This window comes from Alligator sinensis, unplaced genomic scaffold, assembly GCF_000455745.1.
Source record: "Alligator sinensis unplaced genomic scaffold, ASM45574v1 scaffold1581_1, whole genome shotgun sequence".
In the NCBI taxonomy this organism is placed as follows: domain Eukaryota; kingdom Metazoa; phylum Chordata; order Crocodylia; family Alligatoridae; genus Alligator; species Alligator sinensis.
In genome coordinates, this window is record NW_005842641.1 from 898,494 (window position 1) to 911,960 (window position 13,467).

Genomic DNA, 13,467 nt, shown 5'->3' on the forward strand with positions numbered 1-13,467 from the left:
TAACTGCACTTGTCTGTCATAGCAGCATCACACTGGCAGGTCATTCATTTTGTAATCACTTAATACACCCTTATCCTCCTCCTCATCTGCTTCCTATTGATGAGCTCCTCATTTACAGAAGTTTTTGCTGTCATTTGCCAAGTGCATAACCTTGCATTGTGTACTACTGGATTTCTTTCCATTTTTATTTCGCCAGTCCTCAAGGTCATTTAGGTGTTTCTATATGGTACAGAATTCCTCCTCTGAATGGATGCTACCTCTCCAACTTTGATTCAACAGCAAATGTCATCAGCATGCTCCATTATGTGTACTAAGATTATTAATGAAAATATTAAACAAGATCAGTCACAAACCTGAATTTTGAGGAACCACACTGATAACTTCCATCCTGCTTGTTGCTTCCCCCTTCAATGCTACCCATTGTTGTCTCCCCTTTGGCCAGTTTCTTACCCACTTTAAAACTTTTCACTTGACCTGAGTTGACATTCATAAGAGTCACTACCTGAGGAAAGGGACAGAATCAGAAACTAAAAATGAGAGGCTGTCTGAGGTGCATGGGCCCAACTCAGCTTCTACTGAAAATAATGGTGAGACTTACTTCAATAGACTCTGGATCAGTGATGTATAGAGCCCAGGAAGGAAGGCTGCAGACCATAAGTATACATGAAAAATAGAAGTATATATCAGATTCTAAGAGCTCTCTCACCTTTTCTTGGCATAAGTGAACATATTATTGAAGAGGAAGGGAATTCTTTTTTCTCTTTAATTTCATTTGTGGCTTACATCTGGCATAAAGATACTGTGTGAATTTTGAGTTAGTGCTAATTGGTTGTCTAGCTAGAGGGAAGCAAGTAAGAAGTGGAATCCTCAGGGCAAAATTTTAAAATTTCCCTCTGGAAAAGATAGAATACAGGCAGTCCTCAGACTTATGACACAATTGGTTCCTGAAAACCATGTCTTAAGTCGAAACATTGTAACTCGGAACCAATTTTCCCATAGAGAACAATATTATAAATGGGGGATTGCTTCCTGAACCAAGGCCTGATACCCTATTTTCACCAAAAATAACCCAGAATGTTGTAGTCGGTCAATTATAGATGAATAATATAGCTACAATAATGTATTTATTTTGTAAATAGCAATCGTATTGATTTGGAAGTACTTCTTTGAGGGGACTTTGCTGGACTTTCTGAAAGCCTCTTGGTTGGACTTTCTGAAGGGCTCTTGGCTGGAGTCTTCTCAGGAGTCTCAGCTGCAGGTTTTTTTTTTAGAGTTTTGTCTGTTTTCTTAAAGAAAGTGTCCAAGGAAGTTTGGACAGATGTTCTCCAGGGAGATGGGTGATGCAGCGAACTTGTTCGCCGGCATGGCATGGCATGGCATGGCATGGGATCAAGCGTTGTAAAGTCGAAACTGAGGTCAGAAAGTTGAAACTGGGTGTCAATTTATAAATGCTATAAGTGCGAAACGTTGTAACTTACAACGTTGTAAGTCAAGGACTCCCTGTATTATTCATACTTTTAGAACACTCAATTGCTGTCTGAAAATTAAATTTGGAGACTGAAGTTCATCAAATCACTGAACTATGAAATATAGGAGTTTTACTCTTGATTGATAACTACACTGCCAATTTTTCTAAATCTACTAAAATTCATTTTCCAATACAGTACTCTTCAAAACATAATTAATTTAACTTAAAAAAAATTGTTTAGTGCTTTGTTTTTTCCTTGTTGATATTTATAAAGCACTTTTCAGTTAGTTTCTCCCTTGCTAACTTACTGTTAATTCAAACAGTCAAACTGCCTGCATGCAAAATGCTGTCAATTATAGGATTTCTTTCCTAAGAGCATTTCCCAGGTAGAATTATCTTACATTTATTGATAACAGCTGCAGGTACACAATTTTCAGATAGAAATGTTATTTCCATCAAGTTATATGGGTACCTACAAATCAAAGTTCAATGCAGCCTTTTTGCTGACCCCTCCCTAATAACAGCCTTCCAGGGTAGAAGATTGGTAATTATCACTATCATCTGAAGATTAAATGTCTGAGATGTACTACTCTAGTCTAGTCTTGCCACCTTGGTAAGGCTTTTGATACATCTAGCAAACCCAGATCCTGTAAGTTTTGTCCTGTGGCATTTCTGCTTGAGACTGCTCATTTCTTTGTTTTCAAGAGACCTTTTTCAATGTTGCATTTTCTTCGTTATTTTTTATTCCAATTGATGAACAATGCCAAAGACTGAATTCTGTCTTTGACATAACCAGGTTCTTCCAAGTCTGTGTCAATGCTACATTGGAGACAAATGAGGCAGATTTCAGTCCTCAGATCAGTTTCATCAGTAAAATATATTCCCTCTAGTGACTTTAGTTATTTCTAACTGAGGTCTAACTGGGTACATTTAACACATTCATTAATGAGCAGTAATTACAGCACATTAAGTTTAGTACCTGTAATCACTAATTGGTGCTACTGCGCTTTAGTGCCAGCGCATGCTTTTTTGGTGATATTAATGCATAACAGACTAATTTTACTGCACATTAGCCTGGCAGGCAAAACCCGTGCTAATGTGCAGTAGAATTAGTCTACTGTGCTCAAAGCATCTTGCATATATGTGGCCACTGAGGACCAAGCCTTTTCTGTAAAAGGTTTATCTTTAGGTTGGCCAGTGTGTTACATTTGCAGTTCATTACAGATTATAATGCAGTCTGTGAAGAACAGTAAATCAATATGCTAGAAACCTAGCATTTTTTCCATAAAAGCTTCCATTAGAATTTCCAAACAGACAAAAGATCTTAATGTAATAAGAATCAAAGAATTATAGAATATGAGGGTTGGAAGGGACCTCAGGGGGTCATCTAGTCCAATCCTCTGCTAAAAGCAGGACCAGCCCCAACTAGATCATCCCAGCCAAGGTTTTATCTAGTCAGGACTTAAAAACCACCAAGGATGGAGTTTCCACCACCTCTCTGGGTAACCTGTTCCAGTGCTTTGCTACCCGCCTTGTGAGACAGTTTTTCCTGAATATGTAACCTAAACTTCTCTTGCTGCAACGGCTCCTTGTCTCTCATCTGCCACCACTGAGAACAGTCTAGTTCAGTGCCAGGCAAAGTCTGACCCGCAGGCCAGATCAGTCCCATTTCCCAGAAAACCCTGCCTACATTGTGCTGCAGCTGGTTTCCATTGATAATCCAGGCGACCCCAGAGCCTCAGCACAGAGAGCTGTGACAGCACGAGGGCAAGCTTTCCGTGAAGACCAGCCTCAGCAGCGCTGGTAAGGGTGCATAGCTGGTTGGGGAGCTGCTTGGGGGCCGAGGCCAAGGCTGGGGCCAGCGCCAGCATTTTGCAGTGGTGACAGTGCAAGCTGAAGCCTGGGCAGAGCTGCAATTTGCTGCTTGCACATCCCAGGCAGAGGCATGCAGGCAGCGGATTGCAGCTTCCGGACCATGCTGTCACTGCTGCAAAATCCTGGCCCTGGCCTCAGAGCAGCTCCCCCCTGGCTGCACACCCTGCCAGCGCTACTCAGGATGGTCTCCATGGAAACCTTGGCCCTGTGTTGCCCTGGCCCTGCCGCCCCTGGGGTCTCCATAGAAACAGACTGGAGTGATGCAGGCAGGGGCTGCAGGGAAATGGAGCCCAGCTGCCGGCCAAATCCACCATTTCACCTACCCCTGCATTAGCTCCATCCTCTTTGGATCCCCCCTTCAGGTGGTTGAAGGCAGCTATTAAATCCCCTCTGTCTCCTCTTCTCTAGGCTAAACAAGCCCAGTTCCCTCAGTCTCTCCTCATAAGTCATGTCCCCCAGCCCACTCACCATTTTCGTTGCCCTCTGCTGGACTCTCCAATTTGTCCACGTCCTTTCTGTAGTGGGGGAGCCTAAAACTGAACACAGTACTCCAGATGTGGGCTCACCAGTGCTGAACAGAGGGGAATAATCACTTCCCTCAATCTGCTGGTAACACTCCTACTAATGGTCCTACTAATAATATTGCAGCTTTAACCTATAATCAATTATAACCTTCTTCAATTACTGCAAGACAGTTCTTGTTCAGAAAAAGGCAGACACATAAAAGTATTTGCTTAAAAGGGGAAATCACACACAGAAGTTAATAATTAATCACTTTAGAAATCAAACAGTAGTGTAAGGGTTACACCACAGACATTTCGAATAAATCCTGTCCCTCTCAAAAAGTCAATGGCAAAACTCCTTTTCACTTCATTGTTGCTAGGATTTCACCCCTAAACATTAGTGTTCCATCCTATCTGAGATTATGAGGCGACCAAATTTTTAAACAAATTTTCTCTCTTTTTTATATTAGTTTCTTATAATTTTTTTCTCTCTCTGTTTTCCTCCATTTCTCTGTCTAGGCTTACAAGGCAAGAGGGGATTTCAGTCTGAGCCATGGTCACGTGCACATATATTTTCCAGTTTCAGAGTGAAACTGATTGGGGCGCGTGAATTTGGTCTGTGCCATTTTATAGATAAAATGTCTGGCCGAGTTGTCGGGGCACAACACCAAGAGCAGGCATTACCTGTGTTGGATGGCATATAGAACATATTCTCTTCAGAGAACTTCCCTCATGCCTCTTGCCAGGACTTCTATAGGCTTTGAAGAGCCATTTTGGCCTCCAATTTCCCAAGGTAAATTTGAGAGAGAACTGGCAGGCCATTAAAAAAAAAGGAAAAAAAGAGCAGTCCAAATATTTAAGGCTGGAAACAGACATTGCTTTTGTGCCACCATAACAATATTTATGGTAGAACAAAGCAAAAGCAAAAAGACATCCATGCCCTTTGTTATACCACAAATGCCTTTCTTTGTGCTGTGATAAAAGGTAGTAATAACCTGTGCTGGACTTTTGTGGTGGACATCTCTTTGCTTTATGTGCAGGGGAGCACAGGCAGTCTGGAGCTGCCCACACTCCCAGAGGTCTGGTCCTGTGTGCCCTGGGAATTTCTGGGCAGGATCAGACCCCTCAAGCTGCAACAGTGCCTGTCCAGCTTTCCCTTCTTACAGAGACACACTCCAGAGATCCCCAGCAGTGCATCTCTGTAAGTGGGGAACATGCTGCCCAATGTCCTGCATGATCAATGGATGGGACAGTGGGAAACATGTTTTTGCCCAATGAAGCAGATCAGCTGTGTTGGGACACATCTTGGCAGTTGATCTGCTTCACTTGGCAACATCTATTTACACCCTAAGTCATTCTTAACTGCCACGTGGAAAGCTTAAGAAACTCAAACAGAGGAATGATACAGAAAATATAGAAAACACAATAGGGAGTATCTATACGGGCTCAGTGCCATGATGCAAGTCATACTTTGCATCACATGGCAGTGAGCTCCAAAGCTGATCAAATGGTGCTGCTCTCAACATGCAATAGAAGTACCTGTTAAGTCCTATATTAGCCAAAGTTTGGTAACTGTCCTTTAAGGACAGACTACTATAGGAGGAAACTAATAAACAGCAATAGAGCTTTCAAAGGTACACAAAGATACAGAAGGTAAAATGTAGCCAGTGATGAAAGTATGCAGTAACAGAAGAAAAAATAGAAAGAAACTGACACTTACTTTCTCTAATCTGCTGGTTGATTAGTGCTTGGTCATTTTCTAGTTCCCGCTCTGCTTTGATTTGTCCTGAGAGGATCTGCTGTTTTAAATCTTCAACAAAGAGCTGCTGTCGTTGAATTTGTTCCCTTTGGAAAGCTTCCTGTTCTCTCAGCTTCTGTTCATACTCTTCATGCACAGAATCTCTCTCTCTGCTGTTGGAAACGTTGACAAGGATTTTAAACCAGGAAAGAAACAAATAATTTTCTGTTAAAATAAGATTTCTTATGTTAGACAGATTCTTAAATCAGACAAATTTCAAGCAACTGTTTGTAAAATAAAGCACATAGTGGCTAATGAATTATGCCAGGAACATATAGTATTAAATTAATTGTGGCCATGTATGATGTCACAGTAAGCTACAATCCCACGTATATCAGAAATAAAACTAGCAAACATTAAGCTTCTCATGGTAAAACAGAAAATCTGGCCATCAAAAGTTAACAGCAAGGGGAATTTTTTATTATCATTTTGTTTGATGTCCTATAAAAAACCTATATTCTATAAAAAGAACATTTTATAAAAATAATATACAGCGAGACTCAGTGAAGATTGTTAAGCATCTCACACCTGATGACTTCAAAGAGCTTTACAACAGTGACAAGTATCATTATTCTGTTTTTACAGACCAAAAAAACCTGATGGGTTAAGTAAGTTTCCCAAGGTCTCACAGTCTCTAGCAGAGTCAGGAAAAGCCTCGGGTTCCTTGCCATATCCACTAGATAAAGTGGCTTCTTCTGTATTGTAGGTACTATTTTGATTATAAATGTTACCAAAGCACTTTTCTAACAGTTTTGCTCCCCAAGAGTGCTCCAAAACACATAAATGCACACTAGCTACAATGACAAAAACCAAGCTTCCCCCCCCTGGATCCATACTGGGAAGCCATTAAAGTTATGGAAGAAAGAGCAAGATTTCATTACTTGGGCAGCAAGAGCAGAATAGTTTAAAGTTCCAAATTCAGAACATTTATAAATAGACCTAGCTTAATTCTGTGCTTTTGTAAGCTGTACTTTTACTTGTATATTCAACCAATAAAATGTGTGGGTCATTGAAAAAGAGTAAACATAGAAATGCTGTCTTTATATATTCTTGGAAAGATCAGAACCATTGTTTTCTAAATTGTAGCTAAGATTGATGTTTTGGGGCTTTTTACATGAAACAGCAAAACCTGAAAGACCCTTGAGACTCCAAAGAAAAATAATAGCAATCCATGTTGAAATACTGCTGAAATGTCATATATTGTTACAATTACTACTACCAAGAACATCTACCTGAAAAGAGGATTGGACCTGTACTATTTTAGGGGTTCATCTTGGTTACAGGGAGATGAACTATTAAGAAATGAAGGCCTGCAAATGCTACAGATATTAAACCCCCCCAGAAGAGATAGAATACAGAAATAACTGGTATTTAAGTACATATATCTGTAAATAGAATATTCAGATTAATTTTAGTGGTATAAGCAGGATTTTAATATATGTGTGATATTTCTTATGCAGTATTTTGACGACTACTATTTCTTTTACTCACCTGACAAGACCAGAGTTCAAGATTCTGGAATTCAAGGCTTGTTTGTTTTTTTAATGTTTATGTGAATTTAGAGCTCATGAACTGAGATCCTCTGCTGATATAGCAGGCACAGCAGAAGCAACAGGAGTGCAAATTTTCCAACATCACCTTGGGAAAATGGCTCAACTTGGTCCTGTAAATATTTCTAAGAACGTTCTCCATGTCAGTTCAGCCCTTGGTCTCCTGTTAAGACTGTCAACACCTGTAAGAATTGTGGTAGTCGTTCTTCTAGGATGGGCAGTTATTGGTCCACTGGAAAGTAGACCGATAGCACCAACTCACTGTTCATCTGGACTGAATAGTTGTCCTCATCTCTTTACCAATTCCCTGAACAATCTACACTCCCAGGAGTCCATATTTGACCTTCAGAAATGGATGACATCACATAAAACAGACCTCCTTCTCTGACTTTTGTGATGTCATCAACTCTTGGGACATAGAACTCAGAACCTGAGACTAGGTGGACGAGATGAAAAGACTTCCGAGTGTCTTATTCAGAAAAGGTTTCGCTGAAGTTCCATTGACTTTAATAGAAGATTTACCTGAATTGGACCTGCAGGACTTGGTCCATACTTTCAAAAGTAAGTATTAATGGAGAGACAGCATGATCTATAAGATAAATCACAGGACTGTGACACAAAAAATCTGGTTTTAAAAACATTTGTTACAGAAGTATCCTGTGATTTTAGGCAAGTCACTGTCTCTCTATAACACTGTTTCCTTTCTCACATTATGTGTCTTGTTTATTTAGATCAGAATCTCTCAGAGCAAGAACTGTCTCACATCTGTGCATTATCCAGCAAAAGGGGCCTTGATTTCAGTTGAGACATCTAGGTGCTAACTAGTAATGCAAATAAGAAACGGTTAATACTAAACATAACACTACTGGTTAGTTTTAATCTTGCACATACATTCTGGCAATACACAAACTATTTTATTTATTGGCTTATGATATTTCTTCTTCTAAAGGCACAGCAGTGTAGATGTCAGGAGACTTGGCTGAGAAATCTACTTTTCTCATTGATTAGCTGTGTGACCTTGGGCAAGTTACCTAATCTCCCTTTGGGACTCCATTTTTTAAAAAAGGACAATTTCTTCATTCAAGGGATTCTAGGAAGACTATAATTGGCCTAGTATTCTAAACAATCTGTGTTATTTAAGAGTGAAGTACTATTAAGTCAGCTTTTTCATATTCCTGTATAACTAGCAATAGTACTCCACATAAAACATTCTCATAAAGTCTAAAACAATGAAAAAAAATGTTATATAGAAAAATAATTTTCACATGGAAACCATGTTCTAAAGATCAGCAAAAATGTTTTCGCCTGATCTTTTCAAGTTAGTGCTTGATTGGAACTTTTGGCATATACATTCTCAACCAGCCTTACCACAATGTAGCCAAGTAAGAGGTCTCAAATATTCTGCAGTCAGAAACCAAGGAGACTAATGTAGTAAACAGTTATACTTTGCATTAAGCTGAACACCTCAGGTGTTCCACAGGGGTGGGCATGAACCATCTTCTGTTCACAGATAAGGAAGCTAAGGTGTGCTCGACAAGTTTTTCCAGCAACAACTACATGACAGTAAGTGTCGTGATTTAAACAATTCATCTGTGTGCTTGCTTTCCTCAGCAGCACTAGTACATTTTTTCATATGGGAGTTTCTTTTTGCTGAATTGGCACAAACCTATCTATGTGCTTCTTCCCCAACAGGAGTGTAAGCCTGTATGCTTAGCAGTAAAACAACTGGCCAAATCCTCTTTACTATGGAAAGGTCCACATTGGTAAAAGGCAGAAGAACACAAAGGAGAATTACCTGTGAGGTAATTCTAACTCTCAGGATTCAAAATTGTTGGTAACATTTAAAAATACAATCACAATAGCTGTTATTGCCTGTGACTTCATTGGGTGGATAAATAGCTATCATTATTGACCCCTCTATATTATTTCTATAACAGAGGTAGGAAATGTTGTCCTGAAATTGCTGAAAGGGCAGGACATACATGTTAGCTGCAGTTCTGCTATTTCAGTGCCTTTGCCTCTGCCTTCCTTCACTTTTTAATAGTGCAAGATAAAAATCGGATATAGCAATGGAGAAAGGTCTGAGCACCAAAGAGTCTTAACACACTGAAAGCATCTTTGCACATTGCTCCTTCAAGCAGAACAGAGATATAATAAAAATTCAAAGGCCACTGCTTACATAATATAGGTACAATAGAAAATGGAGCACCTTGCCACTGACAATGAGGCTAGTGATCTTGAAAATGTGATTTGCTGCGATTTGGGATTCAGATCTGTCACTCCACAGTCAGCTGAAACCAAGGATGTGAATGCAAAATGTTTCCTTTTTGCATCTGACCATGTTACAGTCACCTCGACTTACCCTTGCTGGTTTCTGAAAAATGATGGTGTAAATTGGAGTTGCAAATGAAGAAAAAATAGCCAAATACAAAAATAAAATACTAACATACTTAGTAGTAATATACCAAAATAGATAATATAGGGGTCAATTAATAAGGTAAGTATAAACATAGATAATAACTAAAAATAAGCTAATTCTATGTTACAAAAACAGATGAACATATAAATATGTAAATATGAACAGATAAATGAATATGTACAGGTAGTTGTTTCATTATTCCACTGAAATATGCCCTGAATTGGACAAACAAGCAAGATTTGGACTTGATTAATATGTTCTCAGTCTCTGTATTTCAAACAGCAACAAACTCCCTCTATGCTTCTGTCCCTTTTTTCCTAGTAAATAAAATATTTAACCCCCCCCCCCAAAAAAAACAAAAACAAAGGAGAGTCAGCTTCATTTTTTGCAGAGCAGAGCATCTTCCTCAAATACAGAAACCTAAGACGACAAGACCATCATGTAAAAAAAAAAGCAGGCTAAAATACTGAGAAACAGTGTTCCTGTATAGAATTTCATATATATGCAGATTTAGCAAATACAATAAGAATATTAACAGTTCCCTTTCCTCTAAGTAAATGTTTAAAATTATTAAGAAAACAGGCAAAAAAGATACCAACCTTAAACTAAATGTAATAACAACATATTACTGAGAAAATCTTCATAGTATACCAACATAGCCGGGTTGTTTTACTGTCTCATCTCTCTATCCACAAAGTTTGCATTGGGCACACTAAATGAACCTTCTGTGGATCCACAGTTTCTCCAGTCTGTTTTGTCGTCAGCTTTCTGGGATCCTATTGTGCAATTCACCTCCCCTCTTCCCCAAACATTTAAAAGACTGATGCAGAGGCTGGTGGCTTCGACAGCATAATGCAGTTTTCAGTAACTATGGCAGCAACAGCCCAGTAATGAAGCTGAGTGCTTCCTGACATATAAGAGTACAGTTCTAATCAAGAAGCTCAAGCAAAAAAGCATTTTTTCTAAAAAAGAAAAAGTCCCTTAACACTGCAGTTTTACCTATGTAGTAAAAGGAAAAAAACCAGTCAAATTAGAATATTTTCCCTTCTCTCTGCCTGCCTAGATTCCAGTTATATTTGTCTTCAATTAATCATTGACTTTGGGCTTAAAAAAATGAAGCAGAAATATGTTTTAAAAAGCCACTATTATATGTTTGCAAAGGAAATCAGGCTCACATTAAAAGCATCATAAGTCAGGATTCCAAACCCACTCACTGATTTGCATTTTTCTCCACTCTATCCACGCCTCTGAACCTCTGCCCAATCAGAAGGCTCCTTTTACACACCACACCATAGCCTCAGGGTAATACACAGCAGACCAGGACTACGGCAGCTGCAAAGGACCAGCATAGGACCAACTATACAAATGTTTTCATGTACAGCATATAAAGTAAAGCTCTTTGGCTCTTAAACCAGTCCCCTAATCACTCACTAACAGAAAGGGAAAAGTGAGGAAATGGCCAGTCAAGAGACAACACAAGGTAAAACTAAAAGGAAAAACAATTTTCACTATAAATGGGCAGTATTTCCATATGTGAGTTCCTGGAGACAAGTACAGAAAGAGAAATCCCTCAAAACATATAAGTACATAAGGGGTGTACATCACGACCTGGGAGAATGTCTGTTCACCAGAGCGCCCCAAGGAAAAACAAGGACCAATGGTCATAAACTGCTACAAGACCGTTTTAGGCTGGACATAAGAAAAAATTTCTTTACTGTTCTAGCCCACAAGACCTGTAATAGACTCTCTCCAGATGTGGTGCAGGCACCTACTCTAGACTTATTCAAGAAATGCTTCGATGCTTATCCTGCTGGGGTCCTTTGACCCTAGCTGACTTCCTGCCCCTGGGGCAGGGGGCTGGACTTGATGATCTTTGAGGTCCCTTCCAGCCCTAACGTCTATGAAATCTATGAAAAGTACAGAAGGGGAGCCACCCATGATGCAACAAAGTTGTTTAGGTATTTAACAAATTGGTATGTCTAAAAGGGAAAGAAAAAATCCTACTGACTAATGTGATTGCATGGTTAAGTGTACAATTAACTTCAGCTACTTCCAAAATATCCAACAGCAGTAGTAAGGAGCAACAATTCCTCAAAGCATCGCTATAAAACAGGCCTACCTCTCTGGTCAGCAATCAGAGATGTGCAGTTTAGGAGATTAAGTTTATCCTGCTTCTTCTGTCTCAAGTTCAGAATGATGACTCCATTGACTCAAGACAAAACATACTTTTGCTGAAGACATAACACCGACTTCCTTAAAAACTCCCGTGCTAGTTGGAATTGCACTCTATTCCCAACTTTTCCCATGGTGAGTTCACCTGGATACAGTGTTCTTCACTTCCTCCACTAAACTGGTCTGTTTAAGCATTTTGCAAGCTATACTGTTCCATTCCATTTTAGACATGACTGAATTTCAGAAGTTATCCTTTAAATACTACAGAGATGCTGCAAGGCTTATTCAGTTTATATTTGTGAAGCACACTTAGATCATCAATTGAATGCTGTTATTAAAAAGCATTATTTACAAACGCTAATAGGAAATTCTCCATGTTAACCACATTGCAACAGAGTAAGACACAAGTATAGGTTACAGTGTCTGTACATAAGCCATTTATTCAGTTTCTTTCCCCTCTTAGATTAAATGAACTAATGCCACTGAAGTTTTCTATGAAGTAAAGGTCTTATTATCAGTTTTAGCTTCTTTTTTTTTGCAACAGTTTGATAGAGGTAATTTAGAAGTATGTATATGTTTATTATTTCTGCAGGAAGCTAAAAATGCACCATCAATGTATGTTCACAGATCTTACCTAAGTGGTATGTTATTTCATTTGGTGTGTAATTATTTTTAATTTGGTCCAATCTTAGTCTCCCACAAGCTTTATGTTGCTATGACTTCACTGGCAATAATACAGGGTCTTCATAAAGTCCTTGTGCACAACCTAAGTTATTAAAGCTTAAAAATGCACAAGGACTTTATGAAGACCCTGCATACTATATTTACTTGAATACAAGAAGAGCTTCCCCTTCCCAGCCCATCAGCATGGGGGGAAAAGCTCCTCATCTTACATTCACATACAAAGAAAACCTCATTAAGTACACTGTTTATCATTAAACTATTGCCAAAAGCAGTACATGCTCAATAATGGAAAGCAACTATGAAGTTGATTAAATGCAGCCAACACTGAACATGACTATAAAATACATGGCCCACATTGGGCAAATATACTGATAGGAATCCCCCTTTTTTTGTAGTCCTTAAAAACAGGTGGGTATTCCCTCCACAAGGAACTGGCACAAAGCCTGAAGGCACTATAATACGACAACAGCACTGAGAGGACCAGACAACCCAGATACCATCTCCTGGGTAACAAAAACACTACAATTATTATGCTGATAGGAACCCACCACAACAACAGAACAGTACAACCCACTTGAGCAAGCTATGTGGAATGCAATGAAATAGCTACATTCACCCCGCTCAATGCCAACTCTTTTTCACATCGTGGTGAACCACTACACTGCATACATTTTTACTTCCTTTTCATTCTCACAGCTGAGTATCTTTCCCATTTCCTATGATTCCTGTTTTTTTACCAGCCGTAAATATCTAGCAAACATCACCAAATGGGCCCCCAAACAGCTCACCCAGAATCCTTTTGTCACCCCCACCTCTCAGACTGTCGCATATAATTAGTGTAGCCCCACCCTCTATAAGGTGGAGCCAAACCAGATTGCCCAATAGCTCATTTTCATATACATTTTTGGAGGATCCCAGGACTCGTGACAAGAACTCCCGGTTCTACTCAGGAGTGAAGGGACAATTAGCACATGAACCTTTTTGGGGGGTGGTGGGCG

General features: G+C 39.3%; 1 protein-coding gene across 1 annotated transcript in view; it reads right to left on the bottom strand.

Moving 5' to 3' along the window:
* LOC102378399 (stAR-related lipid transfer protein 9) overlaps positions 1-13,467 on the bottom strand; it is a gene marked incomplete at its 5' end in the record, with an annotated part of 93,272 nt that overhangs the window by 47,303 nt on the left and 32,502 nt on the right. Inside the window, 1 exon segment of the mRNA XM_025215373.1 lies at positions 5,567-5,757. Coding sequence (XP_025071158.1) covers positions 5,567-5,757 — 191 coding nt within the window.